General features: G+C 40.9%; 1 protein-coding gene across 2 annotated transcripts in view; it reads left to right on the top strand.

The window, feature by feature from the left end:
* SLC6A2 (solute carrier family 6 member 2) overlaps positions 1 to 14,114 on the top strand; it is a 111,792-nt gene extending 97,678 nt beyond the window's left edge. For both annotated transcript variants that reach the window (XM_054049232.1, XM_054049234.1), the window contains 3 exons: positions 4,700 to 4,867; positions 11,018 to 11,089; positions 12,740 to 14,114. In XM_054049232.1, coding sequence (XP_053905207.1) covers positions 4,700 to 4,867; positions 11,018 to 11,089; positions 12,740 to 12,763 — 264 coding nt within the window. In that variant the 3' untranslated portion in view covers positions 12,764 to 14,114. The remainder of the gene's footprint in view (positions 1 to 4,699; positions 4,868 to 11,017; positions 11,090 to 12,739) is intronic.
* The last annotated feature ends 1,433 nt before the right edge of the window (positions 14,115 to 15,547 follow it).

The following is a 15,547-nucleotide window of genomic DNA, read 5'->3' on the forward strand; positions in this document are numbered from 1 at the left end:
AAAGGGAAAACATTTTAATAGCATACTTAGCATCCGATAACATCCAATCAGTAACGAGTCAATGAAGCATACACTGAAGTCAGTCAGTCGTACTTTATATTAATGTTCCATTTGTAGGTGTTTTATAGAAGGTTAATGAATGATCAAAAGATGTTATAAATATGTTACAGACATGAGGACTGTATGTTGAAGATGATTATAACCACATCAGTAGAAGCTATATAGAGATGGTTATAAATCATTGTTACATAACCTACCTATTGACCTGTTAAATGCTCTTACAATTGATTAACCATTTAGTAGCCCTTTAAACACTAGTTATAAATATAAACTTAGTATAAATTGTGACCCTCAAGGATAGATCCTGCAACCAAATCCACACAAATTTTTGGATCCCAGATCCCAATCAACAATAGTTTGAATGAAAATGCTGGATCTAGCTTTCTTGTGTACCACACTCCCTGCAACCCAACTTCTGAGAATGGGAAGCCAAGTTCTGGATTCAATTTTACAGAACAAACCTAGCTGTAGGGAAGTAAATGAAAGATGTTCTAATCGTGTTTTCCTGGCTACCAGGAATTTTGGGTATTTGGGATGTAACCTCAGCTCTATTTTTAATCACACAATTGCTCACAGATGTCTGTGTGTAGGATGTGGGATGCAGCATAATGGTCACTGTCTTTCCAAATAAGCTTATTCTGGTATAAATATGTTACCAATCGTTCTCTAAATTACTTGGTGATGAACTACATGGTCAGGGTTAGATAACTACCCACCTTCAGTGTAGGTAGGTGATAATTGGAAAGCGAATTAAAAAAGAATTGCTAATCTCTCTTAAAGTATATGCTTTAATATCTACTGTAAACATGAAAATATGTACCTTTCTGGATCAGTGGATGCTGCATCCTCTAGCCATGCATACAGTCCTAGAAGACCTCCAGAATTAAAGTCCAATATTGTCAATCATTGACTGAGTGTAACTACTATATACAGATACTTTCTAATATCTGTGGGGAGAGTACACACATTTTAGAGAACATTGAGTAGCTTGATTCTAATAGTCTGTTTTTTTTCAGGTGTCTTAAAAGGTTATATGGACACTGTAAGCATGATTTATTAGGGGAAAAACATAGTCCATACAATTTTTTAACCTATATTTTGTCTCCATTATAAATTGTGAAAAAGCAATGGAAATGCTTTTTGTTGTTATTTGTTTTAAACCAGAGGGAAAATCTGAATTGAAAAGATGTAGCAGAATTAGAGGGGGCTCAGAGACAGTGAGAAAAGAGTGGAATTGTTTAATTTACCGGATATTAATAAGAGGAGCTATAAATTATACAGTATAATGAATGGCACAGAGAAGGTAGATCAGGAACTTCTGTTAGCCGTCTCTTATAATAAAAGAACAAGACAACAAATACAAAGCTGATTAAGGAAATAGTTTTTTTAACACAACGTACCCTGTGGAACTCATTGCCACATGAGATCAATGAGGCTAAGAACTTTGCAGGATTCAAATATTATTGAATAATAATAATTAATAAATTATAAAATAAATATAACTATTATTAGAATAGTTAAATATTTAATTTTAAAAGAATTTTGGAAGGGATGTAAACCTGCATGCTTCACAACATAAACCAGCCTCTAACAAGTGGTTTTTAAGAGAAAATTTTACCTGGGGAAAGGTTACCCCATAATTGCCTAGTGCAGGGGTCCTTCACTTTCCTCAGAAGCATTTGGTACTGACCACTGTCCAGGATAATGGATTAGAAGGCTCCCTGTTCTAATTTAGTATAGCAATTCCTATGTTCCTAAATATAAACAGGTCTTTCCATAGGATACTAGATCAAACATTTATCTTAGGAGTTTTAGATATCCACATATCTATGTTAGCATTAGAAAGTCTCTTGTTGAAACATTATCCCCACATTTCTCACAGCTATTGAATGCCAGCCAAAAACATCACTAGATGAACCAACATTTGTGAGTATATAGCATTTCTGGCATTCTTGCTGATTTGAAAAAGCTATCTCAGTAGCCTTTGACATTCTAGGCCTGGTCTACACTAGAAAATTACTTTGGCTTAACTACACACCCCTGAACGGCGTAGTTAAACCGACCTAAGTCCCTGTGTAAACAGCATTAAGTTGACGGAAGAATTCTTCTGTTGACCTAGCTACGAACTCTTGGGGAGGTGGATTACCTATGATGGTGGGAGAACCCCTCGCATCAGCGTAGGTAGTGTCTACACTGAAGTGCTTCTGTAGCCCTTCAAGTGTAGAGAACCCCTCAGTCGCTGAACATTTTAATCTGAAGTAGTTGCATGGCCCAAGGTGGAATAGCCAGGGGGACAAAAAGAAATTACCAATGTACTTTGCATATTGAGATTATGTACACATACTGATAGTCATCCAATTTATCTTCTGACAAATACAACATTTAAAGACATTTCTGGTGACTGATTCTATTGGTATTGTACTACAATATCTCTAACAAAACTCAAACATATTATATTGAATCAATAAGTGATTCAGAATATTTCTAGCCGGCATTGTATTATAAATCTAATGTTCTTTCAATAGGACACACAATCCAAGGAAGATACATTTTGATGGGCATAAGAGTGGCTGAGTTTTTCAATTTTTCAGTAGCTCATGTCCAACATGGAGCAGCAGCTAGAAAAAAAAATACCCTCAAGCATCTTATTTGTTTAAGTGGGATAGAAAGTGCTGCTGTACATTGAGAGAGTGGAACATCTGGCCAAGCTGTCCCAAAAATCTTTAGCCAGAAGAGCTTTTTTCCCCACCAAGGCTTTTTTCCTAGAGTAATGGTTTTCCTGACCCACAAACATTTTCAAAATTTCAAAAACTGTCCCACTCCATATCCACATCAGGATGAAACTAGAAACCTTTCCATTTTTGTCATAAAATAAAACCAACACACACCGAATCCAATCTGAGACTAGTCAATAATAGCAAATAGCCTGGTGGTGAGAGCACTCATATGTGGTGTGGGAGGCCCAAGCTCAAGTCCCTGCTCTGCCTGGATTGGAGCAGAGACTTGAATCTGGGTTTCCCACATCCATGCTGTAACCACTGGGCTAATGGCAATTCTGGGGACACACACTTGAGAAACCTTTCGAATGATATAAACTGAGTATGGCACACTTTAAATGGATTAAAAACTGACTAACTGATAGGTCTCACAATGTAATTGTAAATGGGAAACTATTGAGTGGCTGTGTTTCCAGTGGTTTCCCATAGGGATTAGCTCTTGACCCAGTGTTTAACATTTTTATCAATGTCCAGTAAGAAAACATAAAATCATCACAGTTAAAGTTTGCAGATGACACAAAAAAATGGGGGAAGTGGTAAAATAATGAAGAGGACAGGTCGCTGTGTCAGAGGGATTTGGATTACTTGGTAAACTGGGTGCAAGCAAACAATATGCATTTTAGTATGAGTAAATGTATACATCTAGAAACAAAGAATGTAGGTCATACTCATAGGATAGGGGATTCTATCCAAAAAAGATTTGTGGCTCATGGTGTATGAGAGCTCCCAATGCGACACTGTGGCCAAAAGTGCTAATGCAATCCTTGGATGAACAAACAGAGGAATCTCAAGTAGAAGTAGAAAGGTTATTTTACCTCTATATTTGACAGTGGTGCAACTACTGTTGGAATAGCGTGCCCAGTTCTGATGCCCACAATTTTAAGAAAGATGTTGATAAATTAGAGAGGGTTCAGAGAAGAGCCACATGAATGATTAGAAAACTTGCTTTATAGTGATAGACTAAAAGGGCTTAATCTGTTTATTTTAACAAAGAGAAGCTTAAGGGTTGACTTGATTACAGTCTGTAAGTATCTACACGGGCAACAAATATTTAATAACAGTCTAGCAGGGACAGTCCCATCCTTATGAAGAATTCAGGGCTGGCTTTAGGCCGATTCCCTGGAATCAGGCCCCGTGCCTAAGAGGGCCCCACGCCTTAGGCACCTTTTAATTTAAAATTTTATTTTTACTCACCCGGCGGTGGTCCACTCCGGGTCTTCGGCGGCATTTTGGCGGTGGGGGATCCTTCAGTGCCATGGAAGACCCAGAGCCGAGTGAAGGACTCCCCACTGCCGAAGACCTGGAATGCTGCCGGGTATTCGAATCAGGCCCCGCAGGTCCTAAAGCCGGCCCTGGAAGCATTACTAGAACCCCTGGGGAAAAGGACAAAGAGGGATCTTAAGGAGTCCTCAGGGACCCTTTGAAAATCTCTGCCTATAGTCCTGTCCGGGACCCATGACTTCAGCCTTAAGAACGTCCCCATCTCTAACTCTAGTTTAAACTACAGAATAACAAGTCAGCCTCCCCTGTCTGCTTCAGAAGTAGGGGAGGAAATCCCCCTTCCACAGCAGCGTGTAGTCTGCTGGTGAGGTTCACTAGTACACAGCGCAGATACAAATAGCCTGGCTGGAATTTTATGATTTTTCTGACCATTAACATCATTCGTGAGTGCCCTAAGTGGTTCCACACTGTCCTCTAAAAGGGACACATTGTAAACAGGCTGAAGGTAGGGCCTATTGCACAGGGCTAAGTATCCCCTTTGCATTGGACAGCCTGCCTGATCTAATAGATGAGGCTTGTTTTCCACTTGGAGTTTTCCCAAAGGACTAAAATTGTGGTTCTTTCTATTTTTCCTTCCTTAGTTTGTGGTGATAGTCAGTATTATAAACTTCAAACCTCTGACCTATGATGACTACACCTTCCCTCTCTGGGCAAATCGCATTGGCTGGGGAATAGCATTATCTTCAATGATCCTGGTGCCTGCCTACATTATCTATAAATTTCTGAACGTGCGTGGGACCTTTAAAGAAGTAAGTGGAGTGCTAATAAAATGTCATGAAATGTTATTATGAAATGAATGTACTGGATTTGCACTAACAGTTTGCTTCTCTAGCTCCCCAGACACATTCCTCGTTATGTGACCTTTCAGATTCAGCTTTCTAACGGGTTGGAATTACAAGCTAGATTTAATACACCCTATTCCAGTTTCTAGACAGAAATTAGTCTGCCAGAATGTCCCACTGTAGTTCATAAAAGCATTTTTAATGCACATTTTAAAGTTGAATTAGTAGATTTTTCTCAACTGTAGAAATATATATAAATGGATGCCTTCAAATACAACATCCAGAATAAAGAGTGGACCCAGTCCAGATGCTTCTCTAGACAGCAATTTGGCCCATGATTCTCAACAGGAGTCCTGTGCATCTCTGAAAATCTGGGCACTTCATTGAGTTGATTAAAATAGATTAGGCCACTCATCTGAAAATATGGTTCCAAATGTTTATTGTATAGTTGATATTTTAAAAAAAGTTGGAGGGTGGGTAATTATAGAGCTAGTGACATCATCTATTTTGAAGATTGCTTGACAGTTCCCATTCATAGACCCTGTTTTCGGTTGCTTATAATTTTTTCATGCTGGGGGTCTACCTCAGGCTGAATATTCTTGGAAAACTTCAGCCAAAATAGAGGAGTCATTACCGAAAATGAAGATGTGAAAAATAAGTCCTATTTCCCATATTAAAAAATTCTGGGGAAAATTTGAATCGCTCTAGAGCCCCCATGCTTTGGAACAGGGACTTGGAATTTGGCAGGGGGTACACTTTGTGTCAGGAATGTGCCTTTTGCTATCCCTATGGAAATCTGCCGAAACGTGGGCAAGTAATAAGCTTTGAAAAATAGCCGTTCACATCCGCTCAGTAAAGACTCCTTAAGGCTTGTCTACAGCTATTCAGGAATAGTGATTAAGCTTTAAATTAACACCATATCTTTATCCAAATTAACTTTAAAGTAGACAAGTTGTTAGATTTTTGCAGCTAGATTCCCCAAAGATTCAGTCCACACTGGGATGCTCCAGCCTGGGATTGAGCATATTGTTCCCTGCAATTGCAGCTCTGGGCTCCTGCAGGCTCTGCCAGGCACCTGAACTGAGAGTAGGGAGACTGTCTCTCCTGTACTCTCAATGACACTCATGCTGGACCCAGGCAGCTGCCTGAATTGAATGCAGAGGGGCAAGAGTAGGATCTGTGAAAGAGGAAAGGGGAGTAGATTGGGAAAAGGACAAAGGGGTGGGCCAAAACTGAGGCTGGGGGGGGGGAGAAATAGGGAAGGGAAACTGGGAATGGGAGTTAGGTTGGGATGGAGACTGGGAGTGGCTAGGCAGGGAAATGGGGAGATACCAGAGCCAGTAGGTGAGTAAAGAGTGGACGATGAGTGGGGCTGGGAGACACTAAGATTGGATGAGGACCCTTGGGAGGCAGATTGGGACTGAGATTCTGTGGGGATGGGAAACATGGGCAAGTGTGTGTTTGGGGGAGGACTGGGAATTGCTGGGCAAGGGGATTGGTCTGGGGAGTCCAGAGGGGTGAGACTAGGACTTGCTGGACATGGAGACTGGCACTTGGGTGAGACTCCTGAGGAGTGAAGACTGAGATGAGGAACCAGGGGTGCAGAATACCCGGGGCTGAGACAGGCAGGTTGGAGGGGATGGGACAAAAGAAATTCAAGCTTTGGTGGAAGAAGCTGATGTGCAGAAGAGTCTGTGCCCACTAGACAAACTCCCCCCCGCAGCCTTGAACGGAACCCAAGATTCCTGTGTCTCAACATTCCTTTGCTGTCAGCAAATGTCTGCAAAACCCACTGGCAAATGGTCTCATCCCCCTCCAGTGTTGTTCAACAAAGAGGATGACAACCTACTACTGCTATCAGTTACTCCATTAATTCAAGTAGCAGAGGTCTGTGGGGTGGGTCTAAATGTTCCAACCCTGTTGATGTACCTTGTAAGTGTAAATATATCACATCATATGATGGATGTTGGGTTTTGTTTTACAGGTGTTTTTAGGATCTATATTGTTTTATATGTTATAGGAAATTACAGGCAAATACATTAAAAGAATATCAGGGTTGCAAAGTCAAGCATTCAGAATTTAGTAAATGCCAGAATTAGGATTGCCTGTGAAATCTTAATTTGGCCCTCTTTCAGAGCTGGATTAACTCTCCTGTGGGCCCGGGGCTATTAGATTTCATGGGGCCCCTGGGGGTTTGGAGTGGGGGAGTGGGATCAAGGCTGGGGCAGGGGACTGGGGTGTGGGAGGGGGGTGCAGATCTAGTTGAGGGGTGGGCTCTGGGGTGGGTCCAGGGATGGGACAGGGGGTTAGGGTGCAGGAGGGGGTGCAGGCTCCAGCTGAGAGGTGCTTACCTCGGGCGGCTCCTGGTCAGCGGCGCAGCAGGGCTAAGGCAGGATCCCTGCCTGCCCTGGCTCCGCACTGCTCTGCTCCCCTAGGTGGCCAGCATATCCGGATCCTAGGCACAGGGGCCATGCCGCTCTGCGCAGTGAATGCTGCCCATGCCTGCAGGCGCTGCCCCCGCAGCTCCCATTGGCCGCAGTACCCGGCCAATGGGGGCTGCGGAACTGGCGCTGGGGGCAGCGTGCAGAGATTCACTGAACCCCTTCGCCTAGGGACTGGAGGGGCACATTGGCAAACTAGCGCTCATGGCTCCAGCCCCAGGGGGGCACCGAGGCTCAGGGACTGGTGTCCGGCCCACAGCGCAGAGACTTGGCATGGGCAGGATGAAAAGAAGCAGTGGACCGCAGCCGGACCACAGGGCCCCCCTTAGCCAGAGGCCTTGAGCTGCAACCCCTAAGCCCCTGCATTAATCCGACTCTGCCCAATATTGCACATGCATTGCAGTCTTAAATCACATGATCACATATTTTTTCCACATGACCCCTGCCTCATTAACTTCACAGGCTGGACCTGCTCTGGAGATATCTGTAGGGCCCTTGTTACATTTGTTCTAGAAGTTGAAAGGCGTGTAGGGGATAGAGCTCAATTGAAATTTTTTGATGAAAGCTGGGATGTGGGACATGCATGTTGTTGGTCTGTCTAATTTGGAGTAGGGTCTTGTCTCGGTCTTCCACATCAGAGGTGAGTGTCCTAGACCCCTAAAATCTTGGCTATTTGGGGTTAGGGAGGAGCTCTCTCTCTCTCTCTCTCTCTCTCACACACACACACATACACACACACGTTTTTGTGAAAGCTCCCTGTGTTGTTTGGATGTAGAATAAAAACAAATATTGAAATTGTGAAAATTTTTATGAAATGGAATTCCGGTTTCCCATTTAGCCCTAGTAGTAAAATGAGGCAGGGGACCACAGGAAGAGAAAAGAGGGTCTCATGGTTAAGGCAGTTGAATGTTGTCCTGGGGAATTGGATTCTATCCCTGCCTCTGCCACAGAGTTCTTGTGTGATACTGGCCAAGTCACTTAAAACAAACCTTTTCAGGTGGTCACTAATTGAGTGTTCCTTATTTTCCTGGTGCCTGGGGTCTGATCTGCAGAAGTGCTGAGCACTCACAGCAGCAACTGGAGCAAGGGGAGCATTGCTTTGAAGATATACCGCAAAGTGCTACATAATGCTAAGTGCTCTGAAAAATTCAATCCCGGGCATCTCAAACTGGGCACTCAATATTAGTGGATACTTTTGACTCAATGTGCCTCAGTTCCCCATCTGTCAAATGAGGATAACGCCTCCTCATTTAACAGGGATGCTGAAAAATAAATTAATGTTTGTCTACCACTCAGATACTGTAATGATGAGCACCATAGAAAAGCCCACGTGGAAATTAATAGTTCTATCTTCAGAGCAGGGTTTGAATAACATGCAGGAAATAAGGCATGAGGCAACACACTGAACAATGAAGAGAAAATAGAATATTGAATAGCAGCTCATGAATTGAGCACCATCCGTCCTGTACACTGACTGAGGCAGGCATCTTGTGGCAAAACTAGTATGTGGTCATGTAAGGAAAGACTATCAAATGCATACACAGAAAGGGGCTGAAGAACAGTGGCATAAGCAACCCTAATTCTGACCTAATTTCCTAACTTCTGAGTGCTTGACTTTGCTACCTTAAAAATGTTCTTTTAACGTAGTGTTATTGTGTGTAATGTTAATCTAGTGTGTTATTGTTCTGCTTAAGAGGAACCTGGTTTCTATGGTGAAAAAAATACATCTAATTATTTTTCATTACAATCTCACTGATCTGTACTTGCCTCAAATTACCATTTCAAAATGACACAAGTTTAAGATTCACTGATCATATTAATTTTCTCATCACTGTCACTGGAAATTCTTATCCATGCTCCAAAGGAATCCACAAATAGGACTTAGAAAGTAAAGCCACCTTTAGATCTGTTTTCACCCCTTTAAAAATACCAAACTTACTCCTAAGACATTGAAATGTTGATTGTTTTATGTTCCTTATAGTCCAGTATTTTAAACTCAGGCAAGCACAGTTTGAATATCATCTGGTTTATTGCAAACAGCTGGATTTCAATCATAGTATCTATCCATAATCTGAAAAGATGCCCCTAGGTTTGTCAAAATTCAGACTGCCACAAAGAAGCATTTTATGGTTTATATACCCAACAATTGCAACAATTTTTCCTTTCTTCTCCCCAGCAAATGACAGGAACCCTTCATATTGTTCAAGTGTTCTGCACGCAGATGTTCTATTGACCTCAGCAGAAGATCTGTGTGTGGAACAAGTGCAGAAAATGCACAGTGGGTCTGATGCAAAACCTGCTGAGGCCAATGAAAAGGTGCCAATTGACTTCAAAAGGTTTTGGATCAGGCCCTTTAGTTCAGGTAGAATTTAATTATCTTTTCAACCTATTATGCAAATAGAGTTGTGAGGTAGCCAGGCATGTTGTTATAGTTCAATCTTTTATTTCTGAGCCTCAAATTCAAATAGTCTCCTAATATGTTAGGACAAGAGAAAGGTAAGAGAGACAATTCCATAGGCTCAACTGTGAGCCCTCTTACTCCCCTGTGCATGCAAGAGGGAGTCTAATCCTTCTTATACCACTGTGCAAGCTAACGACAGTACAAGCCTGGAGAAGACAGCGACCACTGCTGGTCAGCTATTCCTTCTCCTGCTCAGATGGATGAGAGTGGGCAGGGAGCAGATGAAGACTTGACTCCACCCCCCAACACACCAGGTTAATTAGCAAAACCAGTGCAGACAGGGAGCCAGGAACCTGACTGAGGTCCTCTGAGTTACAATCTGATTCCTTTACTCCTGCTAGTTTGTAGGGTTACAATCCAGCCCCGTGCAATCAATGTTCTGCAAAACCTTTGGCTTTCTTTTCACTGGGGTTTGTGCAAACCCTTTATTTTGTTCAGTTCTCTTGCGTTTGCAGATCCCTTTCAAGCGACACCAAAACCTCACAGCAGAATTTACTTTAACACTGAGTTTCACCTGCTTGCAAAAGCTGATGACACAAAGTTATAGGGCAAGCTCAGGTTTGCTCACAAAGCTTGAACCTTAGCAATACCCAAAAATGAAAGGGCTGCAGATAAAGGGGAAGCCATGCCCAAAATTCTTAGTATAAGTATAAGATATCAAGGGCTAAATTGTGGCTATTCAGCTTGCAGTAGAGGGAGAGAGGAGGGAACCTCTCCAGCAGGAGCTCCTAGAGGCATGCACAGTGCCCATGGAAGTGAATGCCAGAGCAATGTTTGTGTGTGCTCCCAAATGACACTACAACCTAGGCTTTGTGGACAATATGGAGGGGTACCCTCCCATGCACCTTTCTTCACCTGTTTGCATTGTTACTAGCCTCCAGCAATCCTTGCATTCAGGAAGTTCGAGGGCTATGGTGCCAAGTAGCTCCTGGGGCCCTTTTCCCATGATGGGGGGAACCAGCTAAAATTTATCATAAACATTCTGTTGTTGCTGTGAGATTAGGACTACCATCAAGAAGCTCATAAATTATAATACACTTTGATCTCTCAATGATTAGGTCTCCTCTGGGCTCAAGGATATTAAAAATTAAGTCACTGATTTAGAGAAAACTCACACTATTTCCCTGTAAACCCAGAGATAACATCCCCTATCTGCAGATCTAACCCATTTAACATGGCTAATTTTCTTTCCTGTGTGCCTCCACTCTTGTTTAGAGACTAGCTTACTGCATCACACCTGAGAACGAACACCATCTTGTGGCACAAGGGAACGTGAGGCAGTTTAAGGTGTGTATTCCTTCTCCCTACCTCCCTGCCCATTCCCTTATCCTTTGCACCCTTAGCAAGTTTGACTGGCAAATGAAAGTGGGTTTGTTTCCTTTCTGCCTTTTTGCCAGTATGTTGCTTTGTGGGTGGGAAAATGCCATGTGCATCGGCCTTGTAGGACTTTTGGTACCTATCTTTTACCATTTTAACAATATGACCCTATAGAGTCCATGAGGTTATCCCACAGCAGATCTAGTTCCAAGCATTTTTGTTCATATGCAATCATGGTGAGATCTCATCAAAGGACATCTTGGCAATGATTGATTCCAGACCATCATGCAGTTTTTAAAAAAAATTAAGTATTATGAGATGCTTCTCCCCTCACATAAGTTATTTCATAGGGATCTGGATTGACGGTTTCTACCTCAAACTCCAAATATGTGCCACCAGTCATGACAAAGAGGCAAGCAAATATCCTGTGACAAGAACTCACTTACAAAATGTTATGCTTTTTGATCCGATACGGAAATGTAATAGGTTTTCCCCATATGCTTACAGGTTGAACGTGTTCCTTGTTTTGCATGGATGGTCTTTAAGCAACCATGACAAATATGCTATAAGTTTCCAATGAGGCCTTCAACTTAGCAAATAAAATGAGCCCGTTGAAAAACTCTTTGCTAAAAGTGAAAAAGGATACAAATATCCCATTCTGCACTATTATCAACATTCATACTGTATCGTTTTTTGCCTTCGTGGTTAAAACTAATTAATAATTATGTACAATAGCTCAAAACCTGACCCCAGTTGCATTGCTGATTCAGATTCAGGTGCTGGTCCTGAAAAATAAGGTGAAAATTTGGCTCTTTATATTTAGTTTGAAACAAACGCAAGAAACTGAATAGACAAAATACTCGCTATATATGAAGGAGAATTCTTTCTATATATTTTAGAGTGATATTATAGTAGAGATATATTCCCTTATATTTTAATACCTCAAATGTAAGTGATTATGGCTCAAGATTTCAAATGTGTGTGTTTCCATATTTTCTCTGTAATTACTGCACATGAACATGCAGACATGGGCTATATGCACATATTTCTGCACAATTCTGAACATTTGAACCCAAAGACATAGTGGTATAACATATCTTTTCAGCAGTTTTGGGTTTAAATTATGGAGGTTGGGAAAATAGACAAAAAGTAGAAAGGCATAATTTGAAAAAAGCAGGAGTGGGGCTCTGACAATGGAGTTCCTGGATGATGTGTCAATCACTGAGGCCTGTGTATTGACTTAAGTTACTGTTTCCAAATAGCCAGCATCAATAGCAGAAAAACATCATGATTGTTGGACGTTAATCTTGTTTAAGCATCTTAACAAAACATTAAGCCGTGTGCCTATCTTATGATGCAACTAGTATCTTAGTTATGTTTCCCTAATGTCCAACTGTTGTGCATTTTAAAACTGTCCAATTATTAAATGATCGCTGTATAAGACAAGCTGGATGTTAATAGAAACTGGGATTCATTCTGAAAATAATACTGGTAGTACATTTTTCCTGCTTTTCTGTAATTCAAGATTTGTCATCTCCCTTATTTCATACTTACTCTCATCACTATAATTGAAATCAATAATATATGATCAAATAAATAATGGCTTCTGTTTCCTTTCAGCTTCAACACTGGCTATCAATATGACAACTGACAGGTTGAGGAAAAAGCCAATACATTAAACTAAACTGGGAATAAACGAAAAGTCAAGTTCAAAGCTCTCTTGATTGTGTTTGGACCAGGCTGGCTCAGAGCTCATCTACTGATTCCTTTGAGGGAAGACAGCTTCTGCTCTCGGTTTTCTCTATTACTTGGTTTCAAATGAACTTACAGACTGGTTTTCCATTTCCTTATATCTTTCAGTGCCATGAGATCCATACTTGACCAAATTTGTGAGCTTTGATAGAGATAGAAGTGGAGGAGGGAGCTGAAAATCAGCATTAATTAAAGAAACTCTTGTCTTGGAGAAATAAATAAAAAACATAATTCCTTTTAAAATCCCTGCCACAACGTTGTTTAGAGACCAACTATATACTCAGAGATGGATGCATCTCAATTATGAGACAAGAGTGACTTTAAGTGCACATTCATGTCATTTGCTTTCTTTCAGGACTATCCTTTGGGATATAATTTTGCATCCTTCTGAAGTGGAGACTCAGTGCTTCACTTTCAGTGGTTTGTTATTAGTCTCTTCTTTTGGTGAAGAAGGTTGTCTTTGCTGTATATGTCTGTGCCATTTTCTGTGCAGTTGAACTATACACACCGAAAGTAACAGGGATGGAATTAAATTCCTATTGTTGTGGCTATTGAGTACAGAAAGTAGTTTTAACAATATGCTGTACTTAACAATGCAAACATATTCCTTTATGTCAGCTATTAAAATGGCTTTATTTATCACATGATCCATATTCTTCAGACTTTGAGTTAAGCACCAAAAATATTTACAAGTAGTCAGATTTTCCTTCTACATTCTGTTATATTGTGTGACAAAGAATGTACAGTATATATAAATATATAGGAACACAGGCAATGATTTTTAGAATAAGCCACTCTATCCAGTGGCACCAAAATATCAAATGTTGGCTTTGTGCGAGTGCACTATTATTATAAATGTCCTCTAGGTTCAACTGCCAGAACATTTTAAGAGTTGTGTAGAACATCTTGGATGGAGGGGTCTTCTAGGCATAACTCAATTATCTAGGCCTGCTCCCTCTCTTGTGTATTTCAAGCAGCTTTATGACAGCTAGAAAATACAGAGCAATCATAGTGAGATTGGATGCTGTTCTGTATAGTCTGTTTTAAAGTCATATCTTCCCAGTGATCACTAGGGGTTGCAGTAACTGGGAATTACTTATTGCAAGAACTATTCTAAATTTTAGAGACAGCAGGTTCTCAGTTGAATCTAGTCTGGAGTTAGAGCCTTAATGCTGAATTTCTTTGCCTTTATATGTTCAATTCAGTTTCTTAATGGTTTTTTAAATATATGTAGTGTTTCCTTTTTTAATGGTTATTTATATTATTTTTAATTCTTCATTTTTTATAATACCATCCTGGAAGTCGGAAAATAAAAATTTTCCCTATTGATTTTGTCCTTTTCCATTTAACAACCATTGGCTTCCTTCCAACCCACAATGTTTCTAATAGAATTGAAATATATCTGCTTCTCTTTTTTACTTTATCCTTTGTGCCCCAGCATGATTGAAAAGCCAGAAATATTTAACAGTTCTTAAAAATAGCTTCTTTTCTATTTTCAGTGTCTAAGTGACAAACTATTGTCATTGTCTTCTTTTCTTCTTCTTCAAAACACAGAGTTTTAAACCCAAAGGGCATTGTCAGCTTTTTACCCAAGCTAATGGACAGTAACCTGGTAGGACAGCTATGGTAATTTATATACAAAAATCAAGAAGTTTAAAATGTTAAAATTAAAGTACTGTAATTACCTAAGAGTCCAAACAACATCTTCTATAAAGAGGAAAATAAGTTTAGGATTCTTTTTTAAATGGTCATTATATCGTTACTCTAATCAACATTGCTTCTTAAAATTATGCTGGGGTCCTTATTTTGTAGATATAAATCTTACTTTGAGAATGGCATAGCTTGCACAGTCACTGTTCTGAGGTGACCGAAAAGCTTCTCAGACCGGTTATGGTGATGAAATTGAAATATACCAGAGGACTGCTAAATGTGCAAATCATCATGTCTCATCAAGTCATATTCCTTTAGATCTGCACATAAATGGTAAACTTACAGGCTAACAACCTACGGCAACATTTAGTTGTGAAAATCTGCCAATATGCAGTGAAATGGCTGCAGATGTAATGCTTTCACGTCCTAAAGCCTGTGTGGGTTTTCCTTCTTCTATCTAAGGGCTTGTCTGCACTGGTACTTTACAGCGCTGCAACTTTCTCGCTCAGGGGTGTGAAAAAAAACACCCCCCTGAGCGCAGCAAGTTTCAGCGTTGTAAAGCACTAGTGTAAACAATGCACCAGCGCTGGGAGCTGCGCTACCTGCACTGGGAGCTACGCCTCTTGTGGAGGTGGTTTTTTTAGAGCGCTGGGAGAGCTCTCTCCCAGTGCTCTGCTGTGACTACACAAGCCACATTAAAGCACTGCCACAGCAGCGCTTTGCCTTGCCAGTGTAGACTAGTCCTAAGGGACGTTGGAACTTGCTCCAGCCAGCATGTTAGGGGCCTGATCCTGCAAATATTCACTGGGTTCTTACTACTGTAGTAATAGTAATTCTTACTACTGTGAATAGTTTCCACGGGTGGCTATGCCCAAGGCTAGGGTGATTACTCATTAAATTATTATTGATTTGTATTGGGGTAGCACTTTAGGACCCCACTTACGGAGCAGGACCCGATTGTGCTAGGCACTGTACAAACACAGAACAAGAAAATGGTCCCTGTCCAAAGAGCTTACAATCTAAGGG

Source organism: Malaclemys terrapin, chromosome 14, assembly GCF_027887155.1.
Source record: "Malaclemys terrapin pileata isolate rMalTer1 chromosome 14, rMalTer1.hap1, whole genome shotgun sequence".
NCBI classification, from domain to species: Eukaryota; Metazoa; Chordata; order Testudines; family Emydidae; genus Malaclemys; species Malaclemys terrapin.